This window comes from Sitophilus oryzae, unplaced genomic scaffold (assembly GCF_002938485.1).
Source record: "Sitophilus oryzae breed Bouriz unplaced genomic scaffold, Soryzae_2.0 scaffold_1582_pilon_pilon, whole genome shotgun sequence".
Lineage (NCBI taxonomy): Eukaryota > Metazoa > Arthropoda > Insecta > Coleoptera > Curculionidae > Sitophilus > Sitophilus oryzae.
The window spans coordinates 2,291,835-2,308,579 of NW_022146261.1; the positions used below are offsets into that span (position 1 = coordinate 2,291,835).

The following is a 16,745-nucleotide window of genomic DNA, read 5'->3' on the forward strand; positions in this document are numbered from 1 at the left end:
ATCAAATTTACCTTTATTTTAATCGTAGAAACTAAAATGTAATAATATACAGGGTGTTCCATTTAAAAAAATACAACTTTGATATTTTTTACTTATTTGGGACACTCTGTATCTTGTAAAATTATTTTTAAATTGTACCTCTAATAGTCCTTCATCGAACCCAAAACTTACAATTTGTAAAAATCTCATCGTTTAGCTACAATACTCCGTGTCGTATGTGGTGAACAACCCTGTATATCGAAAAACTATGGTTATGCTCGTTAAATTTGACACTTTATGCCAGTTTAATAATATATTTTCGTACTTTTATGCTTAGGCGTAAGTGCTTTACTTTTATGCCCAGGCGTTAAAATTATTTTTTTAGATTGTCAATCACGTCGCAAAAATTAACACTTTTGTGACGTTTGAAAGAAAACACATTTTCTGTTTGTTTTGGTATTTATGAATTTTCTGTGAATCGTCATTATCGGTGTATTTTCGATTTTAAATCTCATACCCACTTTAATGTAAAATACAGGTTGATCGAAATTGGTCTGTTTTAACAGAGAAAACCTATTTGTTTATATAATATAAATATTTGTATTATATAAAAATAAAAATATATTCCCTAAAACTTCAACTCCTTTTATTGGATTAATTCAACTTTATGTATTTTTTAACTGTACTATTTTTTGTATTTCAGATCCATGTGTTGAAAATTTTACTAGAGTTGGTAAAAATTGCTATATGTTTGCGAGTGCAGCCGGTAGAGAATATGACTGGAAAGCAGCTAGCAAACATTGTAAAAAAATTGGTGCTGTTTTAGCAGAAATGGAAACTATAGAAGAAAATCAAGATGTAGTTGCCCATATTCAAACCAACAATTATTTAAAAGGCAAGTAAAATTATGTAGTATAATAAGTTTACTTTAGCTAAATAATGCAGATATATAAAACTTAAAAATTGAATTACAATAGTATTGAAGATTTCTTCGTTTTAAATACATATACACGGGGTTACAAAAAAAGTCCAAACCCGGCGAAATATCTCAAAAACCGGTAGGTAATGCTATGTTTTTGAAATTTTAGACATGTGGTACAATGTACTATGATGTTGCCAGATTTATCGTTGATCCAATAACAATGCAAACTTTTGTTCTTTGAATACAATGCCCTCAATTTTATTACATTTTTAAAATCCACTTAACTAATATTTTAATCTAATTCTCCAAACCTCTTCTATACCTAACTTAAGCCGTTGCAGGGTAAAATAATAATATTAAAAACAAAAAAAAATGGTAAAGATTTCAGTTAACGTCTCCTTTTTGCTGCCAGGGCTCATGTGGACGGATATTAAAAATAAATTTCCTATATTATAGAAAAACTAGCTCTTATTTATTTTCTAATAAATGTTCAAATTATGTTTCACTTATTTCCTGACAGTATGGTAGTCGATTGCGGACTTCATTTAAACTATTCTAAAAATATTGTTCTAAGATATCTTTTATTGCATACCTTATGCCCAATTTTAATTCTTCCAAATCATTAATCCGCTTTACTCATAACGATTTTAGCAAATTAAAACACTATTTACCACAATAAACCAAAACACTTTTACTTTAGCACTGGACGCGCGTTTCGCTAACCATGTTAGCATCACCAGAAGATGATTAAAACTAAACTAATATCTATAAATTGAGCGTTTATATGCTTGCTCAGTTGGCACCGAGTAGGCGTGGCAAAAACTAGCCAAGGGAGTCAAAACCACCCGAGCGTCGAGCGTAACAATTAGTTATCGAAACTAAAGCAGTAGGAACAGAGAAATGGAAGGAATTAGACCGTTGTCTCTGTTCGTACTATCTGTACATTTTTTAATTTTGACACTCTCATATGCATATAATTATCTGTAATTTGAGACTTATTTAATTAATTTTAAGTTATTAATAATTATACAATGTTCTTTATCAACAATAGATTGAGCAATGCAAGATTTGTCCGGTCTATCGCATCTTATCTGAGCCATAATATGTTCTTTAAATCTAGTTAATATTGATCTTTTAGTCTGCGCAACATTTTTTCTGATGGTGAATAGTGTTTTATTTTTGCTGTTGTTTACCAAGAGGTTTCAACCCCCAACTGTAATAAAACCATTTAAAGTAAAATTTTGAAATAACTTTACATTAGTTTTATATCAAGTTTATACAGGGTATCCCAGGCTGAGCGTGCATTAGAAGTTTCTAGATATCTACAATATCTAAATCAGAAATTTTTTGCACATCATTGTTTCACAACGAGATCTATCGATTAAAAATATTTTCAATATGGCGGCACTTCCGGAAATACCGGAACTTGACAGCAACTTTCTTATTTTAAATGGGTGCCCCCATTTTTTATTACATAGTTAATTTTTTTTGTAAAATTTTTCGGATTTTGATATTAAACACTCTATATCTAACATTAACAGTTTTTGAGAAAAAAACAATTGATATTGACGACATGTGACTATCTATTTCAAAAATTAAATTATTCAAATGTCATATAATAATGGATGAATATGAATTGAGCTATTAGAAATGATAATAAATCATTTTTTCAAATGGAAACCCCCTTTTTTATTTCACTAGTGAAATGGTTTTTCAATTCAACTATACATGTTCACCTAAAATAAATCGTTTTTAAGTTATTTAAGATTTAGTTTTAAAACGTATATTTTTCTTGATTTTATCTAGCTTCCTTTGACATTAAGTGTCAAATAATCAGAAAATGTATTTCCATCTGTCAGAAAACTCATTTCTTCAATTTTCTAGATTTTAAATACTGCCTGCTTAAGAGTTTAATAGTGTATTTATAAATATAAGTTGATATTAATAATATTCCGTATGATCTAAAAAAACAGCGCAAAGTTAGCTCGGAAATTATGCTGCTTTTTGAACAAAGCCTCACAATAGGGCATGGCCAGATCTATTGTTTTACATCACTTGACGTTTAAAGTCATAGGCTACTGGTTAAAATCAAGAAAAATGTACGCTTTAAAACTAAATCTGAATTAACTTAAAAACGATTAATTTTCGGTATGTATAATAACATGTATAATCAAAAAGTAACGAATTGGAAAACCTTTTCACTAGTCACCCACTTTTTGGGTTTCCATTTGAAAAAAACTATTTGCGATAATTTCTTTATCGCTCAATTCCATGACAGCTGCGACCATTATTATATGACATTCGAACAATTTAATTTTTGAAATAGATAGCCACAAGTGTTCTCTTTCTGTCGCAGTGGTTGTGGTAATCACTAAATTTGACGTTTAGGAAATACACATTTTTTTTTGAAGGCAGTTTTTTCGTCAAAAAATTTTAAATATTTTTTTTTCTCAAAAACGGTTAAAGTTAGGTATAGAGTGTTTGGTTTGGCGCCATTTTTAACCCAAAAGCCTAATATTTAACCCAATTTATAGATTTTAGGCGCGCCTTGGCCCCATGGCTCTCCCTCTGTATCCGCCACTGCCCCACGTCCACAATTTAAAAACATAACAGTACCGGTGTTTGAGATATTTAGCCGGTTCCAGACTTTTGACTAACCCGGTATATATATATATATATATATATATATATATATATATATATATATATATATATATATATATATATATATATATATATATATATATATATATATATATATATATATATATATATATTTTATTTTCTTAAGAAAAACTGAGATTTCAAGCGGTTGAAAAAAATTATACAGGGTGTTCAAAAAACATGTGCCATCCCTAGTAAAGAGATTCCACCTCACGTAAAACTAAGATTTATTTTTCATATCAACATAGGTCCGATTTTTCTTTGTTTCGTAGCTACAGGGCATTAAAATCTATTTTTTCTTCGATTTATTATAATTTGCTTCGAAGCGCCTATAGCGATTAGAATGAGTTTGGTTGTGAAAGTTACTTTAAGTAAATAATGGGCTTGTTCCACATTTTTTTTTTTTATTTTGCCAATCGAAAGTACAACTAAAAAATAACAGATCTACCAAAAATTAGAATTTTATTCGTACGTTTAGTACCTCAAAAACACGTACAAACATCTATTGCGCGAGAAAGGGGCGTGGCCAGCCGCTACGTCATAGCACCACAGGTCGGCTGGCGACCGCGCTCGATACAAGGCACAGGTCTGCTTTGCCCGATTACAGAAAGTGTGTTTTAAATTTATAGTATAACGTAGTGTAGTACCCTTGTTTATAATACAAGGGTAGTACTAAAGTCTTTCTTTTATTCAATATTAGTGTAAAAAAGACGAGGAAACGTTGTGTAGTGCCAGAATGCACAAATACGAATAAAAATTCCCCAGAAAAACTATTTATTTCTTTACCGTCCGACATAAAGTTAAGACGAGCATGGCAGCATGCAATGCGAAGACATGATTTTGTCCCTGATAGAGGCACCATCAGATTTTGTTGTGAAGATCACTTTAATGTAAGTTAATACTTACAAGTAGTGTTTCCTATTTTTTTTAATATAGGTTGAAGAAGACAGAAAATTACATATATGTACTTAAAAACTATGAAATCGGGAAGAATAAAATTAAATCAGGTGTTATTCCTTACATTTTTTGAGTGCCAAAAAACGATCTTCTGCTTCAAATACTGTAAAGCCTCGAGGATTGGCGAAAAAAAGAGAACAAGCATTATTAAGGAAATATTAAAAGACGCGAGGCAGGAGGCAAATGAAAACTTTCATTTCGGGGCCAATACAGTAGACAAGGATCTTAAAATGCATGATCAAGAGCAATCAAGAGGAGCGCATTTCAAACCATCAAATTTATGCAGCCACATAAGAAATGCTACCGCGTGCTTGCACGTTCGGATGTGGCACAGTCATTACACTTTGCTTCTATTACACTTTTTTCACTAGTATTTATAATAATGCTTTAATTGTTTCTTACTTCTTAAACCTTTAGATAATATCCATATATTTTTTTTTTACTTTTTCTTGGGTAAAAAAACACAGTCATCACACTAGTTTATACAGACTGGTGCTAGAAAGGTGATTTCAAGAATAAAGTGCCTGATAAAGCCCACTATGTTGGAGCGAAACGTCGCATAAAAAAAATCTTTCAATTTATTAAAAAAACCTCATACCCCAGAAAAAGTAAAAAAAATATATGGATATAATAAGGCATTGTATATTATAATTTTTTGCATTAATTTTGTGCTCCAGTGTAATTTTTGCCACTACTTGTCATAGTGATTGCTGTTGTTTTAGCTGCACATATTATCCAATGGCATTATTACCATAATTTTGTCTGCCGGATCTGTAAGAAAAAAGTACATAGCTTACGTATCAGTTTTTACCTTAAAGTAGAAATATTTTTCTATAATATATATTTATTGTATTACGTCTTTTCGCGGACCAACCTCGAACTAGTCCTAGTCAATCACATATCTTAAAATCAATTCAGTATTTGTCAGCTGTATATGAAACCACTGATTTTTTCTGCTTCGTGAATTTTTCGAGAGAATATTTATTAATAATTGATATATTGATATGAATATTTATTAATAGTTTTCTACAAGCGTGTTAAAATGTTTTTCGCCACACTCCGATATATAATAATATTACTTTAAGCACTATCTTGCGTAGCTGGATATTCTGTGCTTTAAGGTACTACTTACGCTTTAAAATTTACTTTAGTCATTAAAGGAAACAAAAAAATATATATTTGGGGAAAGTCTCTTATTTACTTGTACAATTATTATGTATTAATTCAATATTAATTATATTCATATTCTAACTTAATTATATTATTAATATAAACAATAAACAATTGTTAATTCAATAATTAGCCGAGAAGCCTCAAAATGCTAATTAATTGTATTAATGTTACAAATAGAAGAAGATTGCATAGGTTGCTTTCTTTCATATAGGGTAAATAACCCTTTGTTTTTTTACCCTAGCGAGCCGCCACTGTTTTCTGATACAGATATAGGTATTTAAGCAATAGAAAATATTGTCAAGAAAAATGGCGTTTCCGCCAGAAATTAAAAATGTATTACTGGTTGCCTGCACAACCGCAACGTATCCGCCAGAAATTAAAAGACTTTTTCAGGCGCCATCTTTTAGTCAAGTCGAGAAGTAAGGGAATCAGACAATAGAATTGTCTGGTATGAAGAAGTACGCTTTCCGAGAATTGGGGAAATTTCGAGAAGCAGTCAATAGAGTATATAAGCCGGAGCCATCGACAACTGAGAAAGTTTTTGAAATTTGAATATACCGCGTGGAAATTGAAAATCGGACAATTTGGTGAAGGAATCTTATAAATAGTTAGTTTGTTGTGTGTTATAAGTTAGTAATTGTGTATAAAGTGAGAAAAATAAATTCGTTAAGTATTTTATTGTGAGTTTAAATTAGTGGACCCACGGAATCCGTAACAATTGGTGTCGGAAGTGCGATTCAAGAGGATTTTAAGAAGAAATTAAGTGGATTGGAAGATTTTTAGACCCAATTAGAGTATTTTTATGGTTGGTACAAGAGAACAAGCGAAGAAAATGGAAGAAGTAAGCAAATTATGGGCGATTTTATGGAGAAATTAGAAAGAGAAAAGGAAGAGGAAAATTACGACGTCAAGAAGAACAAGACCAACTACAGAAAATGCTTATGGAGAATCAAGAAATCAGACAAGAACGGTTGGAGAAAATTGTAGAAAATCTAGAAGTGCGTCGCCAGAAAGAAAAACAAGAAGAACAGGACCGGCTTGAGAAAATTCTGGAAGGCTTAGAGGCGCGTCATCAAAAAGAAAGACAAGAGGAACAGGACCGGATCGAGAAAATTTTACAAGGTTTTGAAGTGCGTCGACAAGAAGAAAAGCTTGAAGAGCAGGACCGTATCAAGAAAAGTTTCGAAAAAATGGAAAAAAAGCAACAATCAATGTTGGAAGTACGTTGCCAGGAACAACAGAACCACTTCCAAGAAGCTGTAGAAGATCTGGAGGAGCGCCTTCAGCAGAAGATAGAAAGATTGGAGATGGACCTACAGAAGACCAAGGTACAAGTAAAGACACCTGGCGTTCATGGAACTGCGAACCTCAAGGCCCCGACCTACGATGGACAAACCACCTGGACGATGTACCACCGCCAGTTTGAAGCAGCGGCTGCTGCCAATGGATGGACTGACCAGGAGAAAGCAGCGGCACTTGTCATCGCGCTGCGTGGCCCTGCCCTGGAACTCCTGCAACTATTCCTGCAGCCCAACAGCAGGAATATCAAACTTTGGTCGCTGCACTGGACAGAAGATATGGCGACCAACATCGACGCCAACTTTACCAGGCACAGATCAAGACACGCCTGCAGAGGTCCGGAGAGAGTCTGCAGGAATTTGAAGCAGACTTACGTCGGCTGGTACACCTGGCATATCCAGAAGCACCGGAAGGATTTAGGGAGGAACTCGCTGCTCAGTGCTTTATCAGCGGACTGAGGGACAACGAATTACAGAGGGCGCTGCAAATATCCCGATTTTCCACCAGCAGCGAAGCACTGGTCAGGGCGCTGGAAATCGAAGCTGCCTTTAGCGCCATCCCTAGGCCGAAGATAAGATCGGTAACGGTCGAGGAACAGCCCGAAAGCACTCACAGAGGTTTGGAGGAGATGTGTAAGAAAGTCGACAAACTATGTGAGCTACTAATAAACAAGGGAGTCAACAACACCCAGACAGAGAACCAGAGAAGATTCCAGGACATAAGGTGCTTTAGATGTGGCAGGAATGGCCACATTAACGGTATTGCCGCGTTCAAATGCGATCCCGTTCACCATCCAGAGAACGTAGGCACCAGGAAAACTAAAATCAGTCAATACTAAGGGGCGAGTATTGACTGGGGAGAACAGAGCCCCCAGGATTTTTTCCATTAGAAGTCTAGGAAGAACCGCTGACAGTTTGGTGATCGACGGGAAAGTCAATGGAAAGGGAATCCGAATGACAGTGGACACTGGCGCTATGGTATCGTTGGTGCGAGCTAACTCAGTGCAAGGGTTGAATCTGATGCCTCTGGGAAGAAGAGTGTGTTTACGTACAGTTACGGGGGAAATGGCCGTTGTACGGGGAGAGGCTATCGTCGAACTGAAGTTAGGAAATTTGAAGTTTCAGCATAGCGTCTTAGTGGCAGATATTGAAGATGACTTCATCTTGGGCATGGATGTGATTCGTCAACATGGATTTTCGTTCGATCACCAAAGAAATATCCTAAATATCGGAAACGAAGAGTTCATGTTATCTCCAGACGAGGGACCAGGAAGAATGGATGTAAGATCAGCGGAAACTGTGGTGATACCTGGTAATACCGAGAAGATCGTATTCGGTAAAGTGGAGAAAATCGCTGGGTGCTGTGTTGGACTGGTACAAAGTGTCGACAAGAAACAAGATAGGTACTTGGTGGGAAAATCATTGGTGAACACCGACAAGAATATACCGATCAGAATTGCGAATGTTTTTGTGTCAAGATCATCAATGAATTGTGTCAAGATCCAAAAAGGTGACAAGATAGCCATCTGCGAACCTGTAAGAAGTGTCACCCGATGTGATGAAGTGTCGTCAGCTGTTACACAAAGGCATCCCAAGAAACGCTAAAACACCTAGAACAGCCATGGGATCACCTAACACCTGAGGAGAAACAGAAGGCCAAGCAGTTCCTGCTAAAGCATGGCAGTATTTTTGAGAAGAACAACAGTGGAAGAACGGATTTTGTGAAGCACCGGATTAATACTGGTCATGCTCAGCCGATTCGACAACGTCCTAGAAGGGTGCCCCTTTCCAAACAACAAGAAATGGAGACAATGGTAGATAAGATGCTAGAAGATGGAGTTATCGAAGAATCATCGAGTCCATGGTCATCTCCTGTTGTTTTGGTAACGAAGAAAGATGGTAGTACACGATTCTGCGTGGATTATAGGAAGCTCAATGACGTCACTAAGAAAGATAGCTACCCACTGCCACGTATAGATGACACATTAACAACTCTCGCAGGTTCGTGCTGGTTCTCCACTCGACTTAAAGAGTGGATACTGGCAAGTTGGTCTGGACGAGGGAAGACCAAGAAAAAGACGGCTTTTTCTACAAGAAACGGACTATACCAATTCAAGGTCATGCCGTTTGATTATGCAATGCTCCAGCCACTTTCGAACGTCTCATGGAGGTGGTGTTAAGAGGATTAACTTGGAAAACGTGCTTGGTTTACCTCGACGATGTATTGGTTATGGGAAGAACTTTTGAGGAGCATTTGCGAAATTTAGAAGAAGTCTTCGGCCGCATAAGGAATGCGCACCTGTACTTGAACCCGAAGAAGTGTAGCTTATTCCAGCGACAAGTGGAATTCTTGGGTCATGTAGTTTCGGCAGACGGAATTTACACCGACCAGAAGAAAATCGCTGCAATTAAGGATTGGCCTAAACCTCGCGACAAACATGAACTTAGAAGTTTTCTGGGTTTATGCACCTATTACAGAAGATTTGTCAAGGGATTTGCCAATATAGCTGCACCCTTACATAGACTTACAGGTGATGAAGTCGGCTACGAATGGAACACCGATTGTGATGTAGCCTTTGGAAGACTTAAGGCGGCTTTATGTTCAAGTCCTATTCTAGCCTACCCGCAACAACAAGGGAGGTATATCCTGGATACCGACGCCAGCAATATCGGCATAGGTGCAGTGCTATCACAAGTGCAAGATGGCGAAGAACGAGTGATAGAATATTACAGTCGAGTTCTATCCAAACCAGAAAGGAATTACTGCGTTACCCGGAAGGAGCTGCTAGCAATTGTGAAGGCAGTTGATCATTTTCATAAATACCTGTATGGCCAAGAATTTTTAATTAGGACAGATCATGCGGCTCTCAAATGGCTTATGGAGATGAAACAACCTGAAGGCCAAATAGCACGATGGCTCGAGAAGCTCCAGCAGTATCACTTTACCATCCAACATCGTGCTGGGAAGATGCATGGTAACGCAGACGGTTTATCCAGAAGACCCTGTCAAACCGATTGTAAGCACTGCTGTAAAACGGAACAACGTGAAGGCACTGTCATGATAAGGAGTTTTAAGCTTGGAGCTGATGAACAGTGGACGACGGCACAGTTGAGGAAAGACCAAATGGAAGATCCAGACATCGGAGCAATACTAGGGCTCAAGGAAGGTAACGGCGAGAGACCACCGTGGCAGGATATTGCGGACAGAGGGCTAGTTTTCAAAGCTCTCTGGGCTCAGTGGAATTCACTGGTTATTGAGAATGGATTGTTAAAGCGCATGTGGGAAAGTGCGGATGGCAGGACAGTAACAACTCAGTTACTGGTACCAAGGAAGAAAGTTACCCAGGTATTGGAAGAAATTCACGGTGGTAAAACTGGAGCCCATCTTGGGGTAAACAAGACCTTGAGCAAGCTGAGAGATCGTTTTTACTGGGTGGATTATTGCGAAGATGTCAAGAAATGGTGTCGACAATGAAAACTTGTGCAGCCAGCCAAGGACCAAGCACTCGCTCTAGGGGAAAAATGAAACAATATAACGTTGGACTGCCATTCGAAAGAATCGCTGTTGACATTGCAGGCCCATTCCCTGAAACGCACAAGGGCAACAAGTACGTTTTAGTAGCGATGGATTATTTCAGTAAATGGCCAGAAGTTTTTGCCATTCCAAACCAAGAAGCATCGACTGTAGCTGAAGTATTGGTCAATAATGTCTTCAGTAGATTTGGAATTCCCTTAGAGCTTCACACTGACCAAGGAAGGAACTTCGAGTCAAGACTGTTCCAGAAGATGTGTGATCTGCTTGGTATTCACAAGACTAGGACAACAGCTTTACATCCGCAGTCTGATGGGATGGTCGAAAGATTCAATAAGACCATTGAAGAACACCTCTCGAAAATGGTGGCCGAACATCAAAGAGATTGGGATCAACACATACCGCTGTTCCTAATGGCGTATAGAAGTGCAGTTCACAACACCACCGGACTTTCACCATCGAAGATTTTATTTGGTCGAGAATTACGGTTGCCTTGTGACTTGGTGTTCGGATCACCAGACGACGGCACCACAAATGTAGAGGACTACGCGGATGAACTGAAGGAAAGGTTAATGGAAATTCATAAGGCCGTAAGAAGTAAGATTACGCTAGCCAGTGACCGGATGAAAGCTCGTTACGACCTCAGAGCCAATTCTACGGGATTTCAACAGGACGATATGGTATGGTTATATAACCCACAGCGCAAGAAAGGGAGGTCCCCAAAGTTAACTCCAGCATGGGAAGGTCCTTATACAGTCATCAAGAGGATAAATGATGTTGTGTACCGGATTCAACGCAGCCCTAGAAGTAAGATGAAAGTAGTTCATCTGGATCGATTGAAGGAGATACCAGACAGGAAACCTTGATCGGGACGATCAAATTTGAGAAGGGGGCAATGTCAAGAAAAATGGCGTTTCCGCCAGAAATTAAAAATGTATTACTGGTTGCCTGCACAACCGCAACGTATCCGCCAGAAATTAAAAGACTTTTTCAGGCGCCATCTTTTAGTCAAGTCGAGAAGTAAGGGAATCAGACAATAGAATTGTCTGGTATGAAGAAGTACGCTTTCCGAGAATTGGGGAAATTTCGAGAAGCAGTCAATAGAGTATATAAGCCGGAGCCATCGACAACTGAGACAGTTTTTGAAATTTGAATATACCGCGTGGAAATTGAAAATCGGACAATTTGGTGAAGGAATCTTATAAATAGTTAGTTTGTTGTGTGTTATAAGTTAGTAATTGTGTATAAAGTGAGAAAATAAATTCGTTAAGTATTTTATCGTGAGTTTAAATTAGTGGACCCACGGAATCCGTAACAATATCTTAGAAGTAAAATATAATAGGAATTAAAAGGTTTACTTAGGTACCTTTGTAACTGTATTTCCTTCATTTCTGAACTAATAAACTCCTTATTTTTATTAAAATAATTTAGCGGACATTATCATAAAAATGTCCGCTTCTGGGAGATTGCCCGAATCAGCTTTATTGAACCCTTCTCCTACCGAATGCATCTTGTGAAAATAAACCAACGAAATAGTCTAAATAACGATAAAATGACAAATCACATTAATTCAAATGGGTGTTTCCGTTACGAACTGATTGACGGCCGAAGTCGGGCGTAGTCACAGGGCGTAGTGGAACTACGTCACGAGGGGGCGTGGCCTCGTCTAGCCGTTACAAACTTTAAGCTCTCATATCTCGAAAACGGCAAAAGATTTCGTTTTGAAATTTTAATGGTGCACTTATTATAATAAGTAGTATCCAAAAACGTTTAAAAAACATACAAATAGGATATGATGGAACAAGCCTATTGTCGACAGATTCACCAGGGACATGCATATGGGATATCACTAGAATGTTTTATAAAGAACATGTGCGCCAAGGAATCAAGAATAGTAGTAACGAAAAGGTTCTCCTGGCATATTTTGAACATCTTTCAAAACATAGGAAGGCTTCATCACTTTGGATATATTATTCCATGCTACGTTCAGTTATATCAGTGAAAAAAAATACAGATATTAGTAAGTACGTCCATTTAATTGTATTTCTAAAAAGAAAATCGGAAGGATTTCGGTCAAAAAAATCGAGAATTTTAAGAAAAGAAGACATAACTCGTTTTTTGTTGGAAGCCGATGATAAAACTTATTTCCTGACAAAAGTTTCATTGATAGTGGGAATTACGGGAGCCCGCTGGCGTATCGAGTTGACAAATCTGCAGCTGCAAAATGTTAAAGATGAAGGACAATGCATTCATGTCATTATTCCGTTTACGAAAACAAAGATATCACGAGATTTTTTTTATAACGAAAGGGAATGTTGAAGGAATAAATATGGTGGAAATGGTTCGAAGATATATAGCTCTGCGGCCAAGCAACAAAGAGCATACTCGATTTTTTGTGGGGTACAGAAATGGAAAATGTATGAAGCAACCCGTTGGCTATAATATAATACTTTAGGGAAAATGCCGTATAAAATAGCATTGTTCCTAAGCCTTCCAAATCCACAACAATACACTGGACATTGTTTCCGTAGATCGTCTGCGTCGTTGCTTGTAGATTCAGGAGTGGATTTATTAACTGTTAAAAGACATGGTGGTTGGCACTCTAACAAAGTGGCAGAGAGCTATATAGAAAATTCCAAAGAAAATAAGAAAAAAGTGTTATGTATTATTTTGGGTAACATTTCTGGCAATGATGGGTCTTCAACAAGCTCAAACACTCAGGAAATAAATTTACTTTCTAAAAATTCAACTCACCTGTCATCGTCTTGAATTAATTTTACCAATTGTACTGAGATTATAATTAATGTTTACAATACGAGTAAATAAACGTATTTAGGTACACCTTTTTTTGCTTATTTCTTGTTTTAAAATTTGCGTGTTATTATGAATTCATAATAGCACTAGTGCTATCTGGTGCTATTATGAAAGCCATAATGACATCCAAATGACAATGTTAAATGTGTCATAGTCATAATGACATTGTCGTAGATTATATACAGGGTGTCCCAGAAATGAGTGCAGATATTTTAAGGGGTGGTAGATCTGGTCAAAATAAACATATTTTCTCTTTACCATTTTTAAATTAAATTGAAAATAACCGAGTTATTTAACTTTGAAAATGTAAAAAAATAATCGCAACATTTTGAGAACCGCCGGCAGATATCGCCAACTACATCCAATTACCCGGATCAAGCCCGGATTTCAGTTAATTCGACGCACTGTGTTGCCATAGGGACAAGAAAGTATATGTTAAAAGTAAGTCATAAAATCACAACACACCTGAGGAGTTTGCAGAGATGCATTACATTGTTAAGATTGTGATATTATTACATAAAATAAATTAAAAGTTAAATGTTTAATAATGTATTAAAAAATGTGTTAAAAAAGTTAAATTAAAAAACTTACCCAACATTGACGACATGACGAATTGACATTTTTAAGATTGTGATATTATTACATAAAATAAATTAAAAGTTAAATGTTTAAAAGTTAAAAAAGTTAAATTAAAAAACTTACCCAACATTAAAAAAGATACTTATGACAGATCGATGTAACTGTGACAGTTAATCGAAAATAACAGTCCCCATTTTTAACACATTATTTTCATATAGGCCTCATCACAATTTGAACCACTGATTTACAAAACACCTTGAAAAGCACACATTACTTTGAATACCTTTCTGAATGAATAAATGTTGAGAATTATTGTCTCTTACCGCCACTTTCCGAACTACTTTCAATCTAAGAAAATACATGTTCACTCAACAATTTTAAATACGTATTTTGTTTTTTCGCTATTTTTTCTATGTATTTCAACAATTCCATCGACAGCGCAACCGTCGCGTCGGCCGTCGGCCAAGAGAGCGGCGCATCACTGGTAACTGCTCCTTTGTCGCGCCGCCGTATCGAGCTTGTGTCATGCGAGGTTGTCGTAGTTTCAACAATTTGAAATTCAAGACACTCGAAGCAATCAAATTCTTATTAAATTTTAAAAATAAAACAGAAAAACATGAAAGAAAACAAACAAAACACAAATGAATTGGTTATTGATAAGGTCACAAAAAAGAAATTTCTAAAATGTTTATCGTAATTCAGAATTCAATACATCGAAAACAGCCCGACGAATAATCAACTCATTTTTGTTTTGTGTATTTCCTTTCATGTTTCTCTGTTTTATTTTTAAAATTTAATACGAATTTGATTGCTTCGAATGTCTTGAATTTGAAATTGTTGTAACTACGGCAACGTTGCTTAACATCGTCGTCTGACGCAAGCCCGCCACGACGTACACTGGTTCGCTCTTATGGACGTACGTGGCCAAAACCTGTATATTATTATATCGGGGAAAATTAATGTATCGTTAATATTTTTTAGTAAATCTATAAATATTTAGGCGTTTGGAGTTGCCAAACATATAAAAAAAGTTCTTTATCGTTAGACGTTTTCAATTATACAGGTAAAGTAACGATGATGATTCATTAGAATTTAAAAAAGCGCAATTTATTTACCAATATTAATAAAGGTATTTATAAAAAATTAGGAAAAAAAAACAACAAACAGAATGAACAATGGTTAGAAGATATGCGGTAAATCGTTGATAAGCTAATAAAGATACAGGGTGGCCCATAAGTGTGAGAAAGTTCAATATCGTCGTTGCGTAGACGAAAATATGAAAAAAGTATTATATAAATATTTGCATGTTTTATTAAGGTGCATATACTAAAAATATTTTGTTGTATAAAGGGTGTCCCAAAGTAATGATAAAATCCTGGGCTTTTTTAAATCATAACTCTCTTTTTTCTGTACATAATTTGATTCAGCATAAAATTGTGCATATAGGACACTATTTTTATTTGAAAAACTATGCGGTGTTACCATGCTATTTCTTATTTATTAAAATTTTCATTAATAATAGTAGGTATATCCGAAAATTGGTTAAAATCTGAGGTTAATTTATATTTGTTAATATCTAATGCTATACTATGTTAATACCCTGTACTTTACCAATATTTTCTTAACGCCAAAGAAAATAGAATAAATTTGTGAAGAAAAACTCACATTATCTTATACCGGTCATTTTTTATGGCGTGGCTAATAATGAAATATTTAAAATGCTCTATTTCAATTTTTTAAATGCACATTTATAAACCATGCAACATTTATATAAGACGTTTGTTTACAAGACAATTTATGCTGAATAGCAGATATTAGCAGCTAATTTGACATGGTTCTCAAAAAAGACATTATAAAGTTTCATTTAAGTTAAAAACAATCACTTAGTTCAGCTGCGATATCCTTGATTTAGTTATGTATATAAAATATATTTCACAGGTACAATATAATTTTGATATTTTCAAATGGTTAGTACTATTTTTTTTTCATTTTATCTGTCAAAAACTGATATTATATGAGGAAAGTATACGTGCAGTATGGTCTAATTATAAAATGCACTGTTTAATATTATTTTGAAAACACTAAGTGAGTAATTTATTCATTGTCGATACAAAAACAGTTATATATGCCTTTTTAGACTATTGCATATAAAATGTTATCACATAAGTGCTCTAAAGTGCATGAATTTCCAAAATATATTTTTATAACAAACCTTTCATGTTCTTAAATATATATTATAAAATATTTGATCATATATGATCAAAATAATTTTTTTCGATATATTGAGTTTTGGCCAAATTTTTATAAGGGAGGGAACTACTGTGCGACGGCGCGGCGACCGGCGACTCAATGGACCGGTTCACACGCGGCAGTTCTTGGTTGACGGTTAGGCTGTCGATGGAATTGTCGAAATACATCGAAAAAATAGCGAAAAAACAAAATACGTTGTCAATAATTGTTGAGTGAAACATGTATTTTCTTAGATTGAAAGTAATGTGCGCTTTTCAAGGTGTTTTGTAAAACAGCGGTTCAAATAAAACAGAGAAACATGAAAGAAAACAAACAAAACAAAAATGAACTGATTATTCGTTAGGCTGTTTTCTAAATTTCTTGAATTGAATTCTAAATTACGATAAACATTTTAGGAATTTCTTTTTGTGACCTGATTGTGAATAATATGAATCATTTTATTAAATTTATTCCAAAATAAAGTTATTTTGCAGCATAACAAAGATTTTCGTAAACGTCATAAACGTAATGTTTTAGTTAATTTTCGGTGGTTTTTGTTAAGTTTTCATAAGGGTAAGTACTAAAAATAATTAATGTG

At 35.4% G+C, this 16,745-nt stretch overlaps 1 protein-coding gene across 1 annotated transcript in view; it reads left to right on the forward strand.

Moving 5' to 3' along the window:
- LOC115879630 overlaps positions 1 to 16,745 on the forward strand; it is a 32,433-nt gene that overhangs the window by 14,335 nt on the left and 1,353 nt on the right. Inside the window, exon 3 of the mRNA XM_030896525.1 lies at positions 683 to 874. Coding sequence (XP_030752385.1) covers positions 683 to 874 — 192 coding nt within the window. The remainder of the gene's footprint in view (positions 1 to 682; positions 875 to 16,745) is intronic.